This window comes from Schistocerca cancellata, chromosome 1 (assembly GCF_023864275.1).
Source record: "Schistocerca cancellata isolate TAMUIC-IGC-003103 chromosome 1, iqSchCanc2.1, whole genome shotgun sequence".
NCBI classification, from domain to species: Eukaryota; Metazoa; Arthropoda; class Insecta; order Orthoptera; family Acrididae; genus Schistocerca; species Schistocerca cancellata.
In genome coordinates, this window is record NC_064626.1 from 907958411 (window position 1) to 907985329 (window position 26919).

The following is a 26919-nucleotide window of genomic DNA, read 5'->3' on the forward strand; positions in this document are numbered from 1 at the left end:
TGGCAGCACCTCAATGCCCTCCGTTGCCTGAGCAACACCATTTGGCGTACAGATCGCTCTAAGCTGCTGCAGCTCTACAGAGCAATTGTCCAATCCCAAATTGACTATGGGAGTGTGGTTTATGGTTTGGCAGCACCTTCAGCATTGTATTTACTTGACCCTGTGCACCATTGTGAGGTTTGAGTAGCGACAGGAGCTTTTAGGACGTGTCCGGTGACCAATGTACTGATGGAGGCTGGTGTCCCTCCACTGCAGATCAGATGTGCACAACTTCTCACCAGTTATGCAGCACACATTCATAGTTCCCCTGAGCATGTGAATTACCATCTCCTTTTCCCGCCCTCGGCAGTCCATCTCCCCCATTGGTGGCCCGGATTGGAGCTGTCAATTGCGGTTTCCTTGCAGTCCCTTTTCTCTGAACTGAAGTCCTTCCCTTTACCACGGTCCATTCCTGTATGCCCCCATGGTGTATGCCTCGGCCACAGCTTTGGCTGGACCTTTTGCATGACCCTAAGGACTCCGTTAAACCCGCCGCTCTCTGCTGTCATTTCCTCTAGATTCTTGACGTGTTCCGGGGCTCTGAAGTGGTTTACATGAACGACTCAATGTCTGATAGTCACATAGGCTTTGCATATGTTCATGGAGGATATATTGAGCAGCACTCCTTGCCAGTTGGCTGCAGTGTTTTCACTGCAGAGCTGACGGCCATATCTCGTGCTCTTGAGTAAATCCGCTCATGCCCTGGTGAGTCATTTCTCCTGTGTACTGACTCATTGAGCAGCCTACTAGCTATCGACCAGTGCTACCCTCGTCACCCTCTGATAACTTCCATTCAGGAGTCTTATCTATGGCCTGGAAAAGTCCCACCACTCCGTGGTGTTTTTGTGGACCCCAGGACATGTTGGAATCCCCGACAGCAAACTTTCCGACAGGCTGGCCAAACAGGCGACACGGAAACCACTTCTGGAGGCATCTCCAAAGCTGACCTGTGTTCTGTCTTACACAGCACGGTTTTCTGGCTTTGTGAGATAGAATGGAATAACAGCACGCACAACAAACTGCGTGTCATTGAGGAGACTATGAATGTGTGGAATTCTTTCATGCAGGCCTCTCGCAGGGAGTCATTTGTCCTGTGCCGGCTCGCCATTGGCCATACGTGGCTAATGCGTGGTTACCTACTCCATCACGAGGACCCATCTCAGTGTCGCTGTGGCTCCCAAATGACTAGTCATCCAGCTCTTGTTGGACTGCACACTTTTAGCCGCTCTGCGGCAGACTTCTTTCTCAGCACCCTGCCTTTGGTGTTGGGCAACAATGCCTCCACAGCATCTGTAGTTTTAAGTTTTATCCGTGAGAGTGGGTTTTATACTTCTATGTAGGTTGTAGCGCATGTCCTTCGTCCCTCTGTGTCCTCCACCATAGTGCTTTTAGGGTGGAGGTTTTAATGTGTTGCAGAGTGCCTGGCTTTTCCTTTTTATTCTCGTGGTTGGCCAGCCACTGTAATCTGCTTTCATGTTTTACTCTCTTCTGTTTCTAGCTTCTCTCTTGTTTTCTTGTCCTCTTTTGTTCCTTTTTGTGTTTGTTGCCTTATCTTCGTTCTTGTGGCTTTCCCTTTCTTTCCGTTTTGTGTTATATGTTTCATCGGTTTTATTCTCACACTTGTGCCATTGTTTTATTAGGAACAAGGGTCTGATGACCTCGTAGTTTGGTCTCTTTTTCCCACCTTTAAACCAACCAACCAACAAACAAACAATCTGCCTTTCATGCTCCCTATAGAGCATTTATTAGCACTAACAATAGGTTATAATTTCTTCATCTATATCATGCAAACCACCATGAGGTGCATGGCAGAAGGTACATCCCATTGTACCACTTACTAGGGTTTCTTCCTGTTCCAATTACATATGGACTGCAGGAAGAATAATTGTTTAAATGCCTGTGTGCATGCAGTAATTATTCTTATCTTCACGGCCGTTAAATGTGCAATATGTTCCTAGAATAATCATTTAAAGATAGTTCTTGCAACATTGTGAATAGACTTTCTTGGAATAGTTTACATCTATCTTCAAGAATCTTCCAGTTCAGTTCCTTAAATATCTGTGACACACTCCCATGGAGGTAACAAACCTGTGATCATTCATGCTGCCCTTCTCTGTATACGTTAAATATCTTCTATTAGTCATATTTGGTATGGGTCCCACACACTTTAGAAATATTGTAGACACTGTCGCATGAGTGATTTGTAAGCAATCTCCTTTGTACATTGAATGCATTTCCCCAGTATTGTACCAATAAACCGAAGTGTATTACATGCTTTACCCATGAGTGGACCTATGTCATCAATTTTTAGACTTGAGTATTTGTACAAGTTGACTGATCCCAACAGTGACTCATTGATATTATAGGATACTATGTTTTTTTAGTTTTTTGAAGTGCAAAATTTTACATTTCATGACATTTAGAGCAAGTTGCCAGTATTTGACCCATGCTGAAATCTTGACAGGATCTGACTGAATATTTATGCAGTTTGTCAGATAGTACTTCATTATAGATAACTGCATCATCTGCAGAAAGCCTGATTTTAGTATTAATACTGTCTGCAAGGTCATTAATATACAATGTGAACAGAAAGGGCCCAAATACACTCCCCTGGGGCTCACCTGAAGTTACTTTTACTTCTGACAAGGACACTCTATCAGAGGTAACATGATGTGTCCTCTATGCTAAAAAGTCCTCTGTCCAGTCATAAATTTCACTTGATATCCCATATGATCATACTTTTGACAATAAGTGTAGGTGTGGTACTGAGTCATAAGTTTTTCGGAAACAAGAAATACTGCATCTACCTGGTTGCCTTGATCTAACACTTTCAGTGCATTGTGAAAAAAGTGTGAACCTGCAATCCTTTAAATACGAATCCATTTTCTTACCACTGAATCAAACACCGCTTCCTAAACACGGTGTCACAGGGACAATTGATAAGGTGCACATAGTGACAGATCTGAATCAAAATTCCTATTATTTCCTAAACGCTTGGCCATCTGAAGTTCCCACTTTGGGCATTTCCACATCTCACCACGCCCTACATGTACCATAAATTTTGATGAATTTGGCGATGACGAGTAGTTGTCCTCTCCTTTTTAGTATTATGTGAGCCTCACTACTTTTCATGAGAACTTCAAACTCTGGCACTTTGTTGTGAATGCTTCGGCAGTTTACCATTAGGAATTTAATACTGTCACCTGTAAGAGGCATTTCTTTCGATCTTACACTGATATTTCAGAATTTCCTACAGCTATCAATATCTGGATTGGATGGAGAGTCGCCTAATCTGAAAAATCTGTGTGTGCGCACCACACTGTCAGCTATCTGAGTAGCAGCCTCTGATGTGTAGTGCACAGCTGACCTACTTACAGGAACTGTACAGTTCTCATCCCTGTGCTCCAGTTCAGGAAATCACAGCCTAGCTTGTCCGCAGCTCACGGTCTAGTGGCTAGTGTTACTGCCTCTGGATCGTAGGGTTCCAGGTTTGATTCCTAGCTGGGTAGGGGATTTTCTCTGACCGGGGCCTGGGTGTTTGTGTTTTCCTCATCATTTCATCATCATGATTTCTGACTGTGGCTCAATTGGATTGTAAAAAATATTGGACTGTGTAAAAATTGGGACTTGGTATGGGCACTGATGACTGCACAGTTGAGCACCCCACAAACCAAACATCATCAATCAGCCTAGCTTGTCACATCTTCGAAGTCTCTCATTTGGTTCGTTCCACTCAGCTCAGAACCAAACGGCAACAATCAATTCTGGGGAAAATGCTGCAAATTGAGCTTCATTGAAACTCCATGTGTAAAGCTGGTCTTCTCAACCTTCTCTGCCAGTTGCTGGAATGACCCTAGAATGACCTTGAAATACAGACAACTGGCATCATTTGCTGTGATGTTTATAGCCCACCTAATTTTCTCGTGAGGTACTTCATCAAATTCTCAAGATTTTGCTTGCTTTTCTCCAGACTACGGAGTGAGTGTTTTCCATCCAGACAACTGACCCTTTCATTGCATGCCTCTAAACAAAAATGAATGTCTGGAAGTATTTTACTTTATTAAATTTTCTATTTGGATATAACATAACTTCTTACAGCCACTTTAGTAACAGGGATGTAGGAGAGGTATCATTCATTATTCACTTTCGTTATATGAATATGGAGTAGAGTGAGGGCAGCTGTTATTGTAAAATATAATTGATTTGTTCTTTTCATTACAGCTTTTCTACGTACTTCAGGCTCTTTATATTTCATCTTCAGCTAGGCACTAGTTTTAAAAATTATCTGCTACCTTCACATTCATGGTGTTATTTTTGGTCATAGTGTTAAGCTTTTGCAAAAATTGCTGTTTCAAATAAACAAATCTTTGTCTTCAGAATACATCTGACAGTTTTATCAGTTGGATATGTACCTGTAAATAGTATGTCCTGTCAATTTTGAATGTATTGTTGCTAAATTTCTGTTTTCTAAAAACAAAATTGCAGGTTTGGTTGCGCCATGGTTCCTTGATGATGCTGCATCTGGAAGATTCAGTTTCTCAGCCTTCCAGCTGAAACAAGGAAAAGCAGCGGTTGAGGTGACAGAGAGTGGGCTTTACTATATATATTCTCAGGTACATATCTTCCGTTGCAGTTGTCTGAAACTGTTCTCTTTAAAGTCAGTTAACAGCGTATTGCTAAATTTTTACTGGCATGTTATTTTATTCCAGATCCATTATTTGACTTCACAAGTTACAAATAGCTACTCCCTGAACTTAAGGCACGGTAGTCAGAGCAACTCCTCCGTCCTATCGTACTGCAGTGCAAGTTCAGGTAGTCAGACTCTGAATGAAGTGAGCTGCTTTACATCAGTTGTCAGATACCTCAATTCCACAGATCGCATTTTCATACAACAGAGAGACATGAATAGAAGAATTATTCTTAGAGATGGATATAGTTATCTTGGTGTTGTAAGGCTAAGTGCATAATTGCCGAAGCTTGAGAATTCCATTTTCACAAAGAGTAAGAAATACTGCTCAATGAAGAGCTATGCTTAGAAGTGAAAAAGTTGTATATGCTTGGAGCAACAGTTTCCAAACTGTCGCAGGTTCCGCTACATTAAGCTGGTGATAATGCATATAGTTTTGGTTACATTACTGTTGTCCAGACACTTAACATCCAAGAATGTGGTGTGCATTTAAGGTGATCTCCTTCTTTTTAAAATGCAAGGCTTGTGATTATATTTGAGTGTAACTTGTTTTGTTTGGGAATGAGGTGTTACTTAGAGACTAAATGTATGTGCTACACCTGTACTAGAGTTCATGTTGTAGCTGAATCAGTCACTGAAGTCCCTAAAATGGCTAGGAAGCAGTAAGAGATTGACGCTTACTGCAAAGACTGTAAAGAGCAAAATGGTGAGCACTTCCTACCAGGTGTGCTATTATCTCCAAAGTAGTTCACCCAAGTTAAAAATGTATTATACTATTTACTTATTAAGATTGCAATGGTGCTAAATTAATTACAGTGCAGAAGTACAAATATTTGAATAAGTTGAAAAACCCAACTGTAAATGTGCATATTTGTTTGCATCATTTTAGAAGACTAAATAATTAGTCAGGCTAAATGAAAATGTATGTTTTAAATTTATTTTGTGATGTATCAACTCAGGAGGAACAATATCCACTTATACAGACAACAAATTGTATTCTGTGAACAAACTTTGATTCTAAGTTCTTTTTGGGAAGTATGTATGGGTACATTTGTGTTTCAAATCGTACATGGAATATCTAGCAACCTAGTTGGCAAAAAATGCAAAAAGTCCACTTCCAAGTAGAAAATACAGAAAGCACAGTTACAGAGAATTGATTCCTTCCTTAGTACTATTCATATAATATTAACAGTTGTACTGTAGTATTGAGACAGATATTCAAAATGAGTATCCAGAATGGGTTGGCCAGTGTTTCTCTTATCGAGTTGTACTCTCAGTAGGAATTTCTGTTGGTCAATCTTTTCAAAAATTAAGTGGCTTGTATACTTGAATCTTAACGGGCCAAATAATTAAAATAATATACATTTTTCTAGACTTCCTCCATATTCACCTCACAACAATGTCATCATTTAATCATTGTTGTCTTACCTGTGGGAATGGACAGGGTGTCTTGAGATGCTTCATTTGTTGAGAGTACAATCATCATTCAATAGGTAGCAGAACATTTTGGAGAAATACAGTACTCTAGAGGAAATGTGTACAGTTTTATTGATGCCGTGGATACAATTTGTTATCCAGAAAATTAAAATGAGATAAGGTACTCCGTTGATTTAATAGATTGTGGCTATATCCTTATGATGGACCTTACTGTTATAAGTTTCTGTTTACTGGTTAGCTTCAGCTGTAGAATACAGAAAGTTCCAGGAATAAGTTTCCTCTTTTCACTTGTTTGACCATGCTAGTATTGTGGGCAACATAAAGGTAAATGATGGATCACATTTCTGGCAAAGAGTAGTCCAAATGTTCAATATCACCATAATAAGAAAACATTGCAGAGACAAATTTTTTGGGGGGTTTATTGAAAACTTAAAACTTGTGTTTTACACAGTATTGTCTCTAGATCATTGTATTTTGAGGTAGCATACTTTGTCCACTGAGTGTTGCTGTAAATCCAGATTTATGTATTTTGAGTGTCACAACAAAGCATATGAAGTGTTTGGAAGGAAACTTTCACCAACATAAGTGATATTTCACCAGGACCATGCAGTGGAGATGTTAAAAGAGGAGGTTTGTTAATTACACCCAGTCCTGTTTTTGTGGTTCTCTGAAACACAGTGATGTTATTTTTCTGCCAAATGTATAAAGAGCTCCCCCCGCCCCCCGTGAAAGTAAAAAAATGGATATTGTTTAATCACCTTGCATAAACATTATGAACCCAGTACCCAGTAAGTGTTTTGTAAACAGTCACCCATACTGCTGAACGATGATACTGTTGCACTTGGACCAAATCACCATCACTCCTACATGCAATAATATTGTGGCCGATCAATAATTTGCTCAAAAGCAACAATGCATAGTTGCACATACAACTACAATTTGTCTTTGCAAGATAAATTTTAGTTATTATGAAAATACCAATGTAGGAAATTAAAGTGATGAATCATGTGGCTTTGTGCAGTGTTAACATTAGGGCTCAGATTTTTAGGTGCTTAAAAGCTGGAGTTATTTATTTTTTTACATATTTAGAAACATTTGAAATATGACAAATAATTAAACATATTTAATTATAATTTGGTAAATTTTTGTACATCTGAGCAACATGCAGTGTTTATGGATGCAGTTTATGCTATGCCTCACTGATTGCTGAAGAATGAAGATACACAGTGAGATTCATTCTAAAGTTGTTCATTACAAATCACTGATGATTATGCTGAAACGCTGCCCTATACTGGAAGAATGAGTGCTCACTTTAAGATGTCGGTCTGGAAAATTTATGGCAGGTCAGCTCACTCACTCACTCACTCACACATTGATAGCCTCCTCTTGGACATTTGAAGTTTTTCCCAGTTTGAAACTCACCGTTTTCAAACACATCTGACTTAATTTTGTAACATTGGTGCTGTAGATCCACTATGACAAAGTTTCCGTTCAATGTCGTGAACATACTGAACTGTTTGACAGGAGGACCCCCCACCCCTTTAAATTTTTTAAATTGTGCTGCTAAGGAAACACAACAGACAAATATGGCAAATAATTTTTTAACACTGTGTTACTTAACATTTCCTAAAGTATTCCAATTGAAATTTCATCCTCTTTCTCTACTACATCAACCGCTAAGGCCAGGCCATCAAAATTTACTGTATGCTGCTGGGCTGCAAGGAGTGAAGTTCCCCACTGCGTTACTACTGGGGTAGGTAGCTGTGATACATTGGGGTGAATTCTTCTCAGCAACTTCATTAACAGTTTTCCCCATTAGAAATAAATTTGCCTAAAGATATAATGCTTTAACTTCATCACATAGGCTGTGTAAACTATGCACAGTGCATGTAACGTTGATCATTTTAGAATAACTTGTCGCTTCCTGGCACAGGTCACGGATACCAATATAGAGTTGGTAGAGCCTGCGTGGCGCAATCGGGATGTTGGCGACAATTATGGGTTTGTGGTTCCCTTTAACTAGCCTTTATTATGAAGGTGAGAGGGAGTAGAATCTCCTGGACTGTCTAAGGGTGTGTAGAAGGTGTAGATACATTAGACAATACTTTCAATAGGTAGCAGGTACAAGTGGGAATTGGCAGCACTGAACTGTCAAAACAGTAAGGTGAGATTTCTCCTTTAACGCAATTTATTGAACTAATATCATAGCCTCATCAGTAGCGGCTGCTACCTTCTCAATGCTGCCGGGCCTCGTCTGCTTGTGTCCTCTTCAACTTCTGCGACGGCTCTGTTTCTTGCTGCTCGTGGATGTCCTTAAATACCCATTTTGAAGGTCTGCCCTGCTCGGACGCAGCCCTCTCATCCGCTTTCTCTAATTTATTTTTCGGTCTTCCCGGGCATTTTGTCGCTGTGGACCTATATTGGTTTCGATATGTCCAGCAGAGTCCCGGGGCGGAAAGTTCTTTCTTGTCCTCAGAGGTCCGGGAGACACGCTATTCGTATCCTTGACGTGTTTATTAGCTCAGGCTATTTGTACTGTGTGACACTTTCCCTTCCGTGCCTGTGGAACTCTGGGTTTCACTGCGCGGCGTCTCCCGTTGCTAAGAATAGCTATGTCATTTTGTTAATTAAATCCTCTGGGGACCTGACAGACTAATAAAACCTGCCACTGCCTTCTTCATAATTGTGATGCAGCATCTGTTATTAACCCATATTTTGTCATTTTCACATGTAATAAATTTGTTGGTAACACTTTGGAAGCTATTTACTCAAAGCTGACTTTTCAGGAATGTCAAGATTTGAAATTTTGGAGACTAACTTCCTTAACACTGTATTACTTACATTAGAAAGATATATGTTGACTAAAACCAATAGCTTACACAAATCTTCACAATAAACTGAAAATTTATGAGATATTGCAGAACATCCTCAAACTGCATCATTTATTAGAAGCTGTTTGTTTAGTAAGTGCAAAACTGCCCCCCCCCCACCCCACCCACCCCACTCAGTTGTTTAACTTGGAATCGCTGTTTAATCTTTCCTGCTTTCCCATAAGATTGGCAGAACAGGGCATGTCAATCTGCATTAAATTCTCCTTAAATTCTGAAACACACTGCTGCAGATGATAATTTGTTCTTGCTTTTACTTTAGGCATTGTAGTATTGCCTTGCACTTCCTAGCACCAGAAATGAACTACATGTGAATATGTTACTAGGAAGATGACACATGATGCAATATGGCTATGGATAAGGAAATTCCCAGCTTCTGTGGTGACTGCAACTGATAAGATGATAAACACAGTGCTGCAGGCTGATACACAGAAATAGAATAATATGTACTTTTCATTTAGGGCAGCTGACAGGTTCTTCCTCTTTTAAGTAACACACAAAAGAAAAGAAATAAGCTAAAATATCTAGCACATTGATAAAAATTGTAAATATTACGTGCAAATAACTGAAAAACAATATATGTAATTATAAAAACTTTTTACCTAAAAATCAGAGCCATAATTATCATAGGTCATAATTATCTAATGTGTGTTGCAAACCCCCCCCCCCCCCCCCCCCCCCGGCCCTTCTCTCTGTCTCTCTGTCTCTCTGTCGCATCTTTTCTCCTCAGTTTGACTTACTGAAATATTCATAACTGTAGTCATAACTAAAGACTGGTGCATATTGCTGACCTTGAGATTACATACAAAGTTTCCTTTTATACATTAGTGACTTCTCATATGGCCTACCACTCTTTGTTTGTGAACATGTCTTTTTCACATCACGAATGTGAGTCAAATGCCATATTATCTGAAACCTTTGTATCATAACTGTACTTCTCAAACTAGAAACTGAGATGACACATTAATCTTTTGAGTGTAAAGCATGAGCTATGACAGCAGTCCTTCAGCTTTTTTGTGAATTGGCTGACTTTACTGTTGATCTTTATCAGTAGACACATAATTATATTGGTCCAAATTTCTATACGTGGTTTCCACGAAATGTGTTTGAAAAGGATTTTTCAGTGACAGAATTTTATTTTCATGATTACTGTCACACTGGTGCTCCAGGAAAGTTTACTGAAATCCAGAACTATTAGAAATATATAGATTTTTCATCTGTTAATTTAACCTTCATATTTACTCAATGATGCTTAATTTCTTGTGATGCTTAATTTCTTGTGAGCAGTTGTAAGTAAGAGGAATGCATACCGCTCGGGAAGAAAAACAGCCTGAATATGCTTGTGAACAAACAAATGACTGGGAGGAATAAAAGTGAAAGCAATCATTTACATAGTGACTCCTATACAGAAAAATACTACTGAACCCTTCTGTCAATGCAGGACATGAGTGGAAGCTTCCTCTTTAACACCCTTTTCATTGGCATGATACATCAGTTACACAAATAATGGCAATTTTGATTGATTGGAGTTTTAATTTTGGTCCAGTTTTCTTCATTTTCAATTGTTTCCAAATCTTGTATATTAAAGATAGGAACTGAAAAAAATTAGGAACTTTAAAATTTAGTAAATGCTGCCCATTTTGTGTGTTTTGTAGACAAGACAAGAAAGATATCGAAATATTATTTTTAAGTTTGTCTCATTCCAAAATTGGTCCGAGTCTCACAGGGGGTAATATTGCATAGTAGGAGGTAAATTCTTGACTCAGGCTCATTCCCCAATATCAATGAGGTGGGTACCTTGGTGGGGAAGACACTACTCACATTCAGGAGGAACGCAGAACGAATCCCCAGTCATGATTAGGTTTTTCTTGATTTCCTTAAACTGCTTATAGTAAACATTGGTAATTCCTTTGCAATGAATACGGAAAAATTCCCTTCCGCACTGTGAACCTGTGCTTAGTCCATAATGGTGTCGTTACTGACATGATACATTTTTGTCTTCCTTCCTTTTCCATATTTTTTCTGTTTCTTAGTTTCTGCAGATCATTTGTGTGTGTGTGTGTGTGTGTGTGTGTGTGTGTGTGTGTGTGTTCTTTTATGAACTGGGTTCAAGGTAAAAAAACTAATTGATTCTGAGGGGTCTTGCAGTTTAGACTGATTGGATGACAAAATACTTAGTGCTTTGTGCATCAAATAACCACTATTGTTATTATTTCTCCCTCTTTCCCTCTCCTTCATCTCCAACATTTTTGTATTTCAGCTTCAAAACATCACTTAACATTTACGCCTAAATGAGGCTGCCATGTCTTCACTCCACCATAATACTGTAGTAATGTGAGTAGCTGGTTTGTCAGCTAACATTACATACTTTCCTGTGCAACTGATCCAAAGTAAAATTTGGTAGGTCAGTATCTGAATTGTCATCTCTGGTACTATAAATTCATCAAGTGATTTCACATGGTAAAGTCATATTTCTACTTTGCTGTAATTCCATAGTTTAATTTCTCTGTTCATTATTCTTTATTTAATACTGGCACATCCTCTGCCGTCAAAAGGCAGTATTTTTCGTTTCCAGTCATCAATGGCACACACAGAATCTTAATTTTGCCTTGTAATTTAAAAATACCGATTCGTGTAATAGAATCAGAAAAAAGTCTTCTCCAGTCAAGACTTCCAATTTGAAATATTACCTTTGTTTATTATCCATGTCTTGTGATTTTGTTACAAAATAATCTTTGTAAAAGTAAAAGCAAATTTCGGGTATTGTTACTGATAATTACATTCATTGAATGACAAATACACAGTACTGCATCACTTGGTCTCAGATAAAATGTGAATAATTGTATGGTTGTAATAATACACTATGGGAGAATGTTCGTAATTGCTATAAAATCATTTGGCATGCTTAATCACTGATGGATTTAGAACAAGATTGACAAAAGGACTATTAGTTGTATATTTTTTATCTGTGATAATGTTTAATCATAAATGTGACATTTTAATAGGAAAAGATTTAATGTGAGGCTGTTCAGTAGAAAATTGCATGTTATCATGCAAATAACGGATAGTATATTTACTTCATATGTGTCATGAAACTATCAGATTTATTAATTAATAATGTTACCTTAATTTCATGTGAAATTAATCAATGCAATCATCCTTAGTGAATCAACAGCAAATATTTTGCTAACCAGTCTGTGTGACTTTATTTGGAATGAGAGGCATTATCTATGCTTTCATCGTGTTTGTAGTAGTTTAATTTCCCAAGTAATACGATGATAGATTGTTGAATGATATGTCAGTTTAGATGAGGATGAAATGCAGACATTATTACAGATGTATCTTAATTGTACATAGTGAAGGTGCTCAGTAGATAAACCTGAACATTTCTAGTGATTCAAAATAAGAAATATGAATTCTGATCTCTCCTGTGAATTCCATTGTTTGCGTTGCAGAGGTTGGTATATTTTTCAGCACTGTTTCTTGATCTCAAAATTTATACAAGAAATTGTAACTTTTTGGCCAATTGTTAATAAAAAAATCTAATCACTTCTTAAAATTATTTAGATAGTTTACCACCCTAACAGAATGCATTATTTGTCATACAACACTGGAATACCTTGTCAGATATAGGCTATTCTTTATTGATTTAAGAAAATACTATATTTGGAAAGCGATAAAATCTGAATTGTAAAATTGTTTCGAATAAGCCCTCTATTTTTAAAGCAAAATATACAATATTCAGTTAGAAGCAATCATTATCAGTATTAATTTTTAATACTATGTCATTACCTTCAGAAGCTGACATAAAAACATTGTATTATTGAGGCACTGTATTAAGAAAATGTATTTTGCAGTTTTCAGTTTGGATGAAACAACTAAAAATCATTGACAGTATTGGTTTTAAACATGTTATTTATATTAATGGCAAAGTTTTCGCACATGACAACTTTGACTACTCAGAATGGCAGAAACTGCTACAGAAAACTGAAGACCAAAGACAAGAATTGTAAGATTTCTGTCCTAACCATATGCCAAACACAAATTTAAGACATGTAGATACATTGAAATTTCTTATGTAAGAGTGCTTTTGCTACAGAAAGAGCAATAGCTGGAAGGCTAGTGTAAATAATGTATTCTCTTCAGACCTTGTAAGTGCCACTCATCAGTCATATCTAGATGAGTGGTTCCCTTCCCTTCCCTTCCCCGTCTCCCCCTTTCCCCCCTCCCCCTATCTCCTTTAACAATTTTTAATTGTTCTTATTCAGTACATGTTAAAGCATTATAGGAGACATTGAAGTAAGTAGGGTGATGAGAACACTCTGAACTTAACAAAAAGATTTTGAATGAAGGGAAGTTACTTTACTTTGAAACAAAATTCTCAAGTTAAAATAGAATGTGGGATCAAACAAAAAAGGCCTGAAAATGAAGCAATAAATGCAGTCACTTTCAGAACAAACTTTCTTGAAGACTGACAATTTAGAAAAGTAACATTGAACCATTATATGGTTTTATATGGTGTGTTGAAACACTACCTACATTATTAGGCCACAATATACATTTAAATGTACAACAAATAAGTTAACTTAAGACTTCTCGGTGATAGTGGAGCTCATGCAGGAGATGGTGGCAGGGTGAAGAGCTAACTTTTACTTGGTAGCTATTGTACTTTCACACCAGGAAAAAACCAACATTAATCCAATTGTTTGCCGTGCTACAGTGGTAAAGCCCAAATCACCAAATTTATGTATTTTCCTAATAGGGGTCATCAAATTTATGTATTTTCCTAATAGCAAAATACACAATTTTGACTGTATGCATATTCCTATGCCATGGCCACTTGTGAAGCTGTATTCACTGATGATACTCATAGATTATGTGTTTTTGTCGTTAAGTGCTGTGGTGTGTTAACGTTTGATTTGAACTTTCATTAAGAACAGTCACTATACTATTTTAAACACAGAAATGACTACCATATCCTCAGAAAGAGCCATTATAGGTGATGGTCAGATAAATTGTAGTAATTAATTTTTGACCATAGAGTAAAGCTTTGGACTTTAAAAATGATAAATCTACATTTAAAATGAGCAACTATCTTCAAATAACATGTAAAGGACAGTTCATTTATAGAATTACATGGACAGTATCGTATAAAACTGTTATTGTAGTATGTTACATAGTAGGGTGGACAGAAAAATGTTTAGTAGCAAAGTGGACAAGTCGTGATTCATTACAAATAAGCATAAATATGCTGGCATTCACTGACAAGTGTAGTTTGCAGCATGTTTGATGGTCAGATTTTAATAAGACTCATTGTGTTGCATGTCTTGACTGCCACTTGTGAATAGTATGCAGATAGAAGCAACCATCAGACACATGTAGTCTCAAATAATTGTATTTGCTGACTTTTTGCTTCTTATATTCTTACCTGCAATATTAGGTGAACGTCATTGTAATGAAATGATGCCAACAACTATAATTATATTCAGAGATAAGATGTGAAACAATTATTGAACTAGTTAGGGCATGCAAATTACTTTTTTGTAACTCTTGGTATGCCCCTGGTCTGGTTTGTAGTGTTGTTTACAGTTCATTGTGTGAAAACAATGAAGAATTATTTAGCAGAATTAATATATTTGTTTTCTGTAGAATACATGGAACATTTTGAGAGAGAAATTTTCAACAAGCTTGGAAATTTTATTCATTTTGTCCACTTTCAGAATGCTAAAGTCTTTTACTGTTGCTATCATGTTTTGCATGATTGTCCTCTTATCTTACCCCACAGCAAATGTGTAGCAATTTAAATCTGTGTTGAAGGATGGAAGGTGTCCATTGATTCCTTACAGTGCATGTGTGGTAGACAAAAGAAATACCTCATTTGTATTTTTGTGTAGATTCTTGGTAACAGCCTGGATTGGAGATATTTCTTTCCAATCACAATTTGACTGAAATTATTTACTTTTATGGTACAAATCACATGACAATTTAGGTGCAAACCTGGCAGTATTTTCTTCCAGTCCTAATTACAAACAACGGTTCGAGATTAGAAGTAAACCATGATAACTTTTGTTTGAAGGTACAATGCATTCATAGATAACTTTATATGGATGGAATCATTTGCAATATTTCACTGAAATCTACCAATAGTGATAAAAGAATGACAGACTATTGTCTGATGTTAGGTATTTAGTATAGCATGGCAATGTGTGGAGTAGGTATTAAAATCCATGGAGAAGAAATAAAAACCTTGAGGTTCACTGATGACATTGTAATTCTGCCAGACACAGCAAAGGACTTGGAAGAGCAGTTGAACGGAATGGACAGTGTCTTGAAAGGAGGATATAAGATTAACATCAACAAAAGCAAAACGAGGATAATGGAATGAAATCGAATTAAGTCGGGTGATGCTGAGGGAAATAGATTAGGAAATAACACACTTAAAGTAGTAAAGGAATTTTCCTATTTGGGGAGCAAAAACTGATGATGGTCGAAGTAGAGAGGATATAAAATGTAGACTGGCAGTGGCAAGGAAAGCGTTTCTGAAGAAGAGAAATTTGTTAACATCAGGTATATATTTAAGTGTCAGAAAGCCGTTTCTGAAAGTATTTGTATGGAGTGTAGCCATGTATGGAAGTGAAACATGGACGATAAATAGTTAGGACAAGAAGAGAATAGAAGCTTTTGAAATGTGGTGGTACAGAAGAATGCTGAAGATTAGATGGGTAGATCACATAACTAATGAGGAGGTATTGAAAAGGTGCTGAATAGAAGAGGAGTTTGTGGCACAACTTGAGTAGAATAAGGGATTGGTTGGTATGACATGTTCTGAGGCATCAAGGGATCACCAATTCAGTACTGGAGGGCAGCATGGAGTGTAAAAATCATAGAGGGAGACCAAGAGATGAATACACTAAGCAGATTCAGAAGGATGTAGGTTGCAGTAGGTACTGGCAGATGAAGTTTGCACAGGACAGAGTAGCATGGAGACCTGCATCAAACCAGTCTCACGACTGAAGACCACAACAACAACAACAACAACAACATACTGAAATGCTCCTTTTATGCCATCCACAGAGTTTCCTTGGTGTCTTGTGAAGTTCCACTTAGAGCAGTGCCGAGAATCCACACTTGTGTTTTACTTGACTAAATGAAAAAAATTCTTTGATATAAGGGAAGTCCCTAGGATCCAAGACTAAAGTTCACACTAGCTACAGGTTTTCTGTCTTTGAGCATAAGCAACTATAAAAAAATGTACATAAGTGGTACAGATGGACAGTACAAAAATTTCAAGTCCAACATGAGATACAGTACTAATGGCAGGGAGGTGAGACAAAAATGCTAAGGTCTAGATCACTAGTCAGAAACTGACCGTGGCACCTGTGGTGGAAGTAGCCACAGCCTGTTCAAAAAGAGATGGAGTTTATCTCTCTTCTCCACCTTTCCCTGTGATAGGAACAGGCAGCCAGTCCCGCATGATAGGTTTAGGAGCCACATGGAACTATGCGCAGTATGCTTGTCTTCATTCAAGTGTTACCATCAAAAAGGGCTCCTTGACTTTTTCCATTATTCATATGAATAATATTAACAGTTCTCGCCTTCACAATACTTTGTGGAGGCAGAACTCCCTGTTGTTACTTGTCCTTTGTCAGAATGCCCTCCCCACTACCTCCCCTATTGAATACCATTGCTGAGTGTCCCCAAGCCTAGAAGATTGCTGAGTTATGAGTTTGCACATGTTGAAGCTGGCAACCACAGGCATACAGCAGGCCTGATACAAATGTGTGTAAACCTCTGTATGACCAACAGAGGTCCATTGTTTAAGGTAATAGCTGTCTTCAGTGGCTCTAGCTGTGTGATGCAGTCAAGTTCCATGTTTGAAAATTGTACTCCATAGGATCCACAGGAGGAGGCTCTGTGTTTTCAATGTTCGTTCATCCCACACAATTCGGTGCTTCTAGCTTTGCTGCTTGGTTTGTCCCATGGCTGTTGTTGCATATTGCAACAGTACAAGACAAACAAAGCAACATGTTTGCTTTATAAATTTACTCATAAATTTTATTGGCAAACCTGGATAAATCCTGTGCACTGATAATTTGTTAAATTAGTCTAAAAAATGGTCCCTGGCCTTGCTGTAACATGAGACAATGTTAAAATTGGCACTTATTCTGTTGACAGAACTGAACTTTTTTTTCTTTGACAAGAATAAAAATATGAGTTTCTAGAAGTATTTGTCATGCTGCATGCAAATATTTTCATTTTTCCCCATCAGGCAGGAGTTTCCTGTGATATTCATTTGAATTTTTGATAATTTGTAATAAAATCAGTGACTAGCTCTCTAACTGTAAATGATACACTACTCATTCTGACTTAACCAGAAAATGGTGGATATTGATTTTTGGACATATTTTGCATCTGTAACTTCTCTTGTTTTGTTGCAGAAGTAGTCAGCAGAATATTAGAGCTCCACATGCCTTGGTACCTTTTTTCCATTGAAGAAATTTGCTGATGAAAATGCTGACCATACCCATAGCTGACTGCTCAAAGATTTTCTGGGAAAAAGACTAAGTGAGAATCCAAGAAGTGAATTTTTACGGACATATTGCATCCCATAGCTTTATTAGGATATAGAATATCTGCCACTATGTCACAATAGTTTTCTGATTTAGGGTTTCCAAGGAAACTGCAACACACCTCTGAAAGACTGACAGGCTGCTTCTCCCAGTAGATTTAACAGCCCTTCAAAATATTCATCAGACATTAATGACTGTATTTGTGGTCCTGCAAAAATTCTCTTTGTTTAGCATTGTGACTATGGGTAATACTGATTTAAAATAGAAGAATCCATCAGGAAGTTTATCCATAGCATTGATTAAATATTTCATTACTCCTAGTTTAATATTCAGTGGAGGCAAATATATTTTTGCCAGGACTCACTAAAGGGACATGTGACACATTTTTCTGACCAGAGGTAAGAGATTCACCTTTAGGCCATGAATTTCTAACATAGTGAGACAACTTATCTCTGCTGTCCCCTTCATACAAAAAACAGCACGATATGGTGAACCCAAATTGTAAACCAAGTAATAAAGCAATTTCTTATTGTCATAGGTCTATTTCGTATCACTGGCATGCACTACAAGTATTGGTGGAAGTTCATTGCCAATATGTAGCAGCACAGCCTTCAAATACCTTCAGAGGAATCTTTGAACAATCACCATTTATCTGGCCAGTGTTCATGCCCAAGATTTTCCGTAACATAACAATAGCATTTCAAAACACAAAAACATTTTTGTGAGAGAAGAGTCTTTGAAATCACTATTGCAGCGGCGATAAGTATTTATTCGTAGATCTTGTTGGAGAGTACATTCCAGCCTTTGCATGTGGAAATTAAAAAGTTGAAACTTCAGCTTACTCTTTAATCCTAAATCAGGTCATGATGGTATTGTTGACTGGGAAAGTATGGTTCTGATGAATAGCAACTGCCTCCATATGTAGGATCATTTTTAATTTCATCTGAATCATGTTCAGTTTGAGGCAGATCATAATCACAGTTATAAATTAAGGTTGTATCTGCATATACTGATACAGGGAACTCTTCACTGTCTAAGCCAGGCCTCATTGTAGCTGGCAAATTTGAATACTTAACTGTATGTTCTCATTTAGATGTGATTCCTTTAATATTTGTTAAAAAATATAACAGTCAGTCAAATGATATGTGAGTTTCTTCCAAATCATGGGAATTGTAGATGGCATATGATGTTTACAATTTTTCCACCCATTTAATAGTCACACATGAAACACAGCATATATTGGGACTTAACTCTTATCAAAATGACCCATGTAACAGCCAAAGTAAAGTTCATAACACTCTTTGACAAGTTCTGTGAAATGTCACATATGAGACTTGAAGGTCAGCTTGCCATAAATATAGCAGAAATTGTCTGCATGATTTACACAATTTCTTGGCTTAATGAAACAGCAAAACACACACACATCATACACAACACATTCTACACAGAAAGGAAGAAAATAATATTTCACTAGTGATATTCGTGCTAACACACAATCAGCTCATACTGACATATCACACTTCCATATTAACAGGTCTGCACATAAGAAAACATGAATGAATCTGTGCAGTCTTGTCGTCTGGTGCTTCAGCGTGATATTGCATATAATTTCCTGAAATATGGCAGGAATAAAATCGCTGTATATGAGATACTTGTTCCTATGACAGGTCAACGAGAATGCTAAAATCAAATTTTAAAAAGAAACTGCCAGAAAAAAAATCTGCCTGATGGAAAAGTTCATACTATGTATCTGAATTTAGTGTAACAACATGCAATAAAATCATGAATCAGATTTCTTGTGAAGAAAAGCTTGTTAACCAATATAATAAGTGCTATGTAGCAATGTAACTGCTTTCAAGAAAGTCTCATATCTGACCACTGCCTCCAACTGCTTTCTGGTGACTCTTGATAACAATCTCCTTCATAAATGAAAGAGGACAACAGTGCAAAGTCAATATGGGGGGACGAAAAGACTCAAACACCTCAGTGTCCAGGGAAACAACCAGAATTTTAATATCTCCAACTGACCCTTTCAAGGCCACCTCATTCATGAAACAAGTTTCAACTAGCTAATGGCTCCACTTGCTGCTATGGAGCCTTTTCCTAGTCTATGGTTCCTACAGGTGGCAGGGCTGCATTGTTGAAGATGACTAGCATTAATCAAGGCAAGGAAGAGCTAGCATTTTGCAGCATCACTCCCTGTCCTAAATGTGATCTTGTGGACAGTAACTGAGTGGAACAGCTAAACCAGACGCTCAGACGATATTGTGACAATCTTGAATAGAGATTTCCTGACGCCTTCTTGAAAGGTCCGACGTGTACTATACAGGGCTGCTAGGGTAGCAGGTATGTGTGGTGTGCATATACAAGTCTTTTAAAATGAGGGACTGTTATCATAGAATTAATAAATTACATTTTGGTTTCAGAGAGGGCAGAATAGCAGCTTCATTAATTACAGATAGTAATGTCTGCCATGGCAAGTCAGACAAATGAAATATTAATATAGCATTAATTAACCACAGAAGTGATTGAGAAAGACCTTATAATTAATCTCACTTGTACATGGGAATAATACCCATACAGTACTAGAGACAGAAATCTGACTGGAACAAGCTGTTAGTACCAGTGGAGTTCTGACTGGGAAGATATCAGAAAAATTTGCTAGGTCCTGATGGTGGAAACCTCCATAGCAGTAATTGAAAATGTCCACTTGGCGTATTTTGGGCGGGAGTGCCCTTTAGAATTCAGCTATCGGACATAAATCATTTTTTATTTGACACCTTTTTGGAGACTTGTGTGTAGTCGATGATGATGATGATGATGATGATGATAACAGCACAACATCCAGCCTGAGTGGAGAAAATCTCTGACCTGGCCGGGAATCAAACCAAGGCCCTTGCATGGAATAGAGCCATGCTAACCATTTGGCCACTGAGTGTAAATAATATACTACTATGTAGTTACATTAGTATAGATTCTGAAGTTGAATAATTTCAGTGAAGATAAGTAACATCCTAATCAGATGCCTTTACAGACACACTGTCTCAGAAGCAGCAGTGACAGAATATTTCAAAAAAACTTGGTGTAGATTTGTGCACAAATTTTCTAGTCATATTTAAAGTATTTCAGCTTATAAGCTGTGGAATGGGTAATGGAGTTGCTGACAGTGAGCAGCAGGAACAAGTAATGGAGAACAGACTTGTTCCAAACAAGCTAAAAAATTTTGACGTGTGTTAATGAAGAGCTGGTAAACACTGAGCAAAGCCTCACTGAATCCAGATAGCAAAAGAAAGGTAGGAATATGTTTCTTTTTGGTAAGTGCAACTAGACATAAATTTCAGATTACCTTAGCAATGAACATCATTCAGATGGCAGAAAATGTTCACTACAAGTAAACAGAGTTCAGTTATCTTGAACAATGTGCTGTAGATAGGTACATGCAAAGGAAAGCTGCAAACAGATATACATGTATGCCAAAGAGATGAAGGTTGGAAAAGACCCTCCATGATTTGACGGCCGTATTTGAAAGCTTTTCTGAAAACAGAGGGATCATAATTATAGATTTATATATAGCTGAAGTCTCATTGACAAACACAAAATGAATGAAGCAAAGTGTAATGAGAACTATGTTTCAGGCACCCAAGAAATTCGAAAGTAAAACTATTTATCAGTCTGATAGAAAATCCTAAGAAGTTTTGGTCTTATTATTAAATTCGTGAATGGATCAAAGCCATCTGTACAGGTACTTTATCACCATAATGACATCGAAATTCCAAAATTGGTTCACTGATGAAGACACTGACGCCCATGTGATAGAAAGCCAATTGAATGTGCTCAAAAGGAAAGGCAGCTGGACTGGATGAGATACCCATTCAGCATGTGGAAGAATTTACTCCTCTTCCAGGCACAGTGTATCATAGGACATTCAAGCAATGAAGCATTCTGGCTGACTGCAAGAATACTTAGGTAATTGCCACTTTCAAGAATGGTCTACAAACTGATGCACATTATGGAACATGTTCTATGCTCACGTATTATGACTCTTTCCGAAGACCAAAAATCTGCTATGTAGATATGACATGGATTCTGCAAAGAACATTTGTGTCAAACTCAGCTCTGTTCGTCGAAGAGACACAGAAGACAATAGATCCCAGTGTCCAGGTCGATGCTGTATTCCTTGACTTCAGGGCATTCCATATCCTCTGTTACTCTTATCTGGTGTGGGTCGCAATTGATTGTAAGCAATCTCCTTTGTAGACTGAGAGCATTTCCTTAGAATCCTACCAATGAATTAGTCTCCTACCTCATTTACCTACAATGAGCATATGTGATCATTTGACTTTAAATCCCCGCAAAATATTACATCTGGATATTTGTATGAGTTGCCTGATTCAAATTATGACAGACCAATATTGCAATTATAGGACACTAATTTTCTTCACTTTGTGAAGTGCGCATATTTAGATTTCAGAACATTTAAAGTATGTTGCCAGTCTGTGTACTACTTCGAAGTCCTAGTGAGATCTGGCTGAATATATGTGCAGATTTTTTCAGTAATTTTTTGGCTTATCTCCTAACTGTACAACTCTTGAATAAAGCTTTCTAAAATAGCAGTAGCAAGGGTTCCAGCAAACCTGGAAAATGCCTGTAGCTACTAGTACATCTGTTGATGATGATGCTCTACCCAGGATAACGTGCTGCACCTTTCTTACCAGGAAATTCTCAGTCCAGTGACAAATTTTATTTGGTAGCCAATATGATAGGAAACAGGAATAATGTCAGTCTGTTTTTAAAACTTCCATTATCTACCAGTGCTTTTAACTAAAAAAGTAGGTAGTCTGGTATTTTTATGGCTGTATGATTTGCTACTTTCTGTGCAACAATAAAATTAATTTGTGGATAGTGGAGGCTATTTTTGTTCCAGACATTACATTTATGAGCGCTACTGTTATTTTCAAATTGCATCCGATTCTTCACAACAAACTTCATAAGTGAGAAAAATGTATTATGAGGCTGTTATCAGTATGCTTTATTTTTTAAACAGTTAATCACATGAAGTTTGAGTGTGGAACCAGGTATTATCTATTCAACACATACCAATACAGTATTTCCTTGTCCTTGTGTGGAACTGCCCCAGCAGATTATTCCACATGACATCAATGAATGCAAGTGCAGAATATTAATTTTCTAGTGATTTATCAATAAAATCAGCAATTAAGTGTACAGCAAATTTTAAGCTTGTGCCCATATTATTTCCATAAATTGCACACACAGCCTTTTTGAATAACCAGTTATACAAATTTCCCTTCCTCCATACTGGATTGTTGTTACTGATTTATGCTTATCTTGTTTTGTAAAGAATCAAATGAACTTTTCTTTTTCTGAGTTACACAATGATCCATTCACCAAGAACCAATCAATTATGCTAAGACTATTTCATTTATTGTTCCTTGTGTTGGGTTTGATTACAATCCTTGCATCATCAACAAAGAGAAGTACCGTAACTGTCAGATGGAAGGTCATTTATATATTGCAATAATGAGATTGGCCCCAGAAGACCCTTTTGGTGGTTATATAAAGCCCCAGTCAGCAAATGATGTACCAAGAATGAGGTATTTAACAAGAGCATTTGCATCTTGTGAGTCCCAAATGAAGTGAAGTTTCTGTAAAAAAATGTGATTTGAACAGTCAAAACCCAAACGCCCCCTGTGCACTAGGCAGACTGGCTGTGACAAGTGAAATTTTGAGAAGCCAATTCCAAGTACACAGCCAAAAGCCAGTAATGACTGCAAGTCTGAAGTAAATGGGTCAAGACAGACATGGAAGATGTTACGATAGTTAATTTATTGCCTTGTAAGAAATGTAAAACCAAAGGAAGACATTTGATTCATTCCCTAGTCCTGGAGTGCCACTCAGATTTTGTTTTTACTATGTAAGAAAATCGACCAATAGACAACCTATTGCAAAAAACAAGACATTCAGTTAATTACACAATTACTCTTTCATGTGCTTTTATGATTCCAGAATTAGTACTTGGAGGCATGTGCAAGAACAATACATTTTATGTTTAGACTTAATAAAATCAGTTACTGGATTTTTGAAATTTCTTACATTTCTTGTACTGATTCCCAAAACAAGTTTAATATTTCTGAACACTTATATCTGACAGAATTCAATCAGTTGGTGGTAACACATCATACATCATTATAGTGTGCTTTGTGTCTGGAACAGGCATGGAATATCCACAGTGAATTTACTCACTGCCCAAAGCTTCCAGTCAGAAATTATGATGAATTGGATATCTGTGGTAATATTACTCAGTGGCCAAGGTTTCTGATCCATAATTTGGCCATATCATATATCTACAGCTGGTTGATCCAGTAGCTCATATTTCTGGTTAAATCATAACCAGAATAGCCTTGGCGAAAAAGGCCAGATCTGGTGCTATGAGTTCCCAGTGGAAGTAGTAGTGCTCATTTTATTGCATCAATTATTTCAATTTTTGGAAAGCATTTGATGTTCTCAAAAGCCTCTAAAATCTTCTAGAACTGAAAGCAAACCCAGTCTATCTGGATTAGATCCTTGTTACTTTCATTGTCTTCTCTCGCTGCAATACTGTGTTTCAATACTTAAACCAAACTTACATTTTGTTTGGCTCCTTCTTGATTTTGGGAACACAGCCTGTTTAATCCCTTACTAGCTTCAGTAGCAGAGGCAAGATATTTACAGCATCTTACAGGACATTATCTGTAGATTACTTTATGAATGTAAATAAGCTGTGTTGTTGTTGTGGTCCTCTGTCCGAAGACAGGTTTGATGCAACTCTCCATGCTACTCTTTCCTGGGCCAGCTTCTTCATCTCAAAATAACTAATGCAACCTACATTCTTTTAAATCTGCTTACTATATTCATCTCTCTCTCTCTCTCTCTCTCTCTCTCTCTCTCTCTCTCTCTCTCTCTCTCTCCAATACTAAATTCGTGATCCTTTGATGTCCCAGAAAGAGTCCTATCAGCCGATGCCTTCTTCTAGTCAGGTTGTGCCACCAGTTTCTTTCCTCACCAATTCCATTCAGTACCACCTCATTAGTTATGTGATCTAGCCATCTAATCTTCAGCATTCTTCTGTAGCACCACATTTCAAAAGCTTGTATTCTCTTCTTGCCTTAACTGGTTATCATCCACATTTTACTTCCATACATGGCTACACTCCACACTAATACTTTCAGAAAAGACTCCCTTACACAAATCTATATTCGATGCTAACAAATCTCTCTTCTTCAGAAATACTTTTGTTGTCATTGCCAGATTACATTTTATATCCTCACTACATCAGTCATCATCAGTTATTTTGCTGCCCAAATAGCAAAACTCATCCACTGCTTTAAGTGTCTCATTTTCTAATCTAATTCCCTCAGTGTCACTTGATTTTATTCAAATTCATTCCATTATACTTGTTTTGCTTTTGTTGATGTTCATCTTGTGTTCTGCTTTCAAGATTCCATTTAACTGCTCTTCCACGTCCTTTGCTGTCTCTGAGACAGCTATCTTCGGCAAATGTCAAAGTTTTTATTTCTTACTTCTTAACTTTAATTCTTATTCCAGATTTTTACTTTGTTTCCTTTACTGCTTGTTCAGTGCAAGAATTTTACAGTGTAGAGGAGTATATATGAAAAGAATGAGGAATGCTTGTATTACTTGTGTATGTGTATTGCAGTTAATTAAAATATTGTAGTATGATGTATGTAAATAACTCATAGTATGTAGTTTTACCTTGTAAATGTAGGTTAAATATTTTAAGATATTAGGCGCCGGGTAAAAGTGTACAAATTGCCGATCCAGCAGTTCCAACAAATTTCGACCGTAATAAGTGCAAAACATGTTCAAAAAGAGTTATACGAGGTATTCTGTGTATTAACTGTAATTACTGGTACCACGAAAAATGCGTCAAAGTTAACCTGAAATACTTTAACAGTGCATCATAGAAGCAACTGAAGCCAAAGTAAACAATACTCTAAAAACACAGGATCACATAATTACGTCATTGAAACAAGAAATAATGGACCTCAACCTCAAGCTTGAAAGCCTACTGGTGAAGTATCATGAACTATTAGTGAAGTGTAATGAACTTGAAGTGGCAGTAACCAATAAAACCACGAACAATGAACTCGTTATCCGCACCCCGAACGTAAATATCAGCAACAAAAACTGGCGTTTGACGGGACAGCGCACTACGAGAAATAGTCAAGCCGTAAATTGTGCTCAGAGTTCAATGCTCAGAAATCGTGTGTTGCCTAGCGCCACGTGTGATCGTAGCCCTGTAAAATCTGCACGTAAACGAACTGCAACGGAAAACAAAGCTAATGTGGGGGTAGGCCTATGTGAAATGGATGCAGAAAGTCGTTTTAAAAGTGTAACTACTGATAACCGCCTGGTGCAAGATGCTAGCAAGGTCAATTTACAGTCTAACTTTGCACAATATCTTACGCAAAAATTAACCCAAAGTGAACAATCCACCACAAAGTGTATGAGTAATCTGTCGACGAACAGAATCTCTCAAGCACCAGTATATGTGCAGGACAAAAATGAAAGAAATTCCACAATGTTACATAGCAAGAAAATCTCGGAAAAAATGAAAGTACTGATATTAAGTGACAGTCATGGAAGAGACTGTGCTCAAATACTGCAAGACAAACTAGGGCCCTCATACCAGGTAAAAAGCATAGTAAAACCTGGCGCCCCACTAAAAGTGGTGATAAAAAACGCAGAAAATTTGACAAGAAGCTTCAGTGCACGTGATACTTTGGTTGTAATAGGGGGTTCTAACGACATAGACAAACCTCTCGATCTAATGTTGAAACATGCGGTAGAACCATTGGAACCAATACTCGCTCTAAGTCACAAAATGAATATCATTAGCCATCCTATACCCAGGAGATATTATGTTCAAAATTTAAATAGTAAAATTAATACTGCAAACCTCCATCAGATAAAGGCTCTGAATTTAGCTAAACATGGATACAAAAAAAGAATTGCTGTGAACTTTGAAATAGGGAGACTAGCCAGAAACCACTTCGCAACACATGGCTTACACCTAAACAAATGTGGCAAGGAGATTATCTGCAATAGACTGGCCTTCCTGACAACTATGGGGGACAATAAGAGACCAAAAGTCAGAAACCATAAACAGACGCTAATAAGCAATTGGATAAAGACAAACAAGATGGGAAATAAAAAGAGTAGTAGTGGCCATACTGTGCAAACTACACTAGACAAATGGGTCACGAAGTCACAGAGATGA

At 37.5% G+C, this 26919-nt stretch overlaps 1 protein-coding gene across 6 annotated transcripts in view; it reads left to right on the plus strand.

Moving 5' to 3' along the window:
* LOC126191005 (uncharacterized) overlaps positions 1-26919 on the plus strand; it is a 71499-nt gene that overhangs the window by 15759 nt on the left and 28821 nt on the right. For 5 of the 6 annotated variants that reach the window (XM_049931690.1, XM_049931698.1, XM_049931708.1 and 2 more), the window contains 2 exons: positions 4525-4652; positions 4749-5975. In XM_049931690.1, coding sequence (XP_049787647.1) covers positions 4525-4652; positions 4749-5006 — 386 coding nt within the window. In that variant the 3' untranslated portion in view covers positions 5007-5975. Of the gene's footprint in view, positions 1-4524; positions 4653-4748; positions 5976-26919 lie in introns of those variants that run through there. The other variant, XM_049931734.1, reaches the window with a different exon arrangement.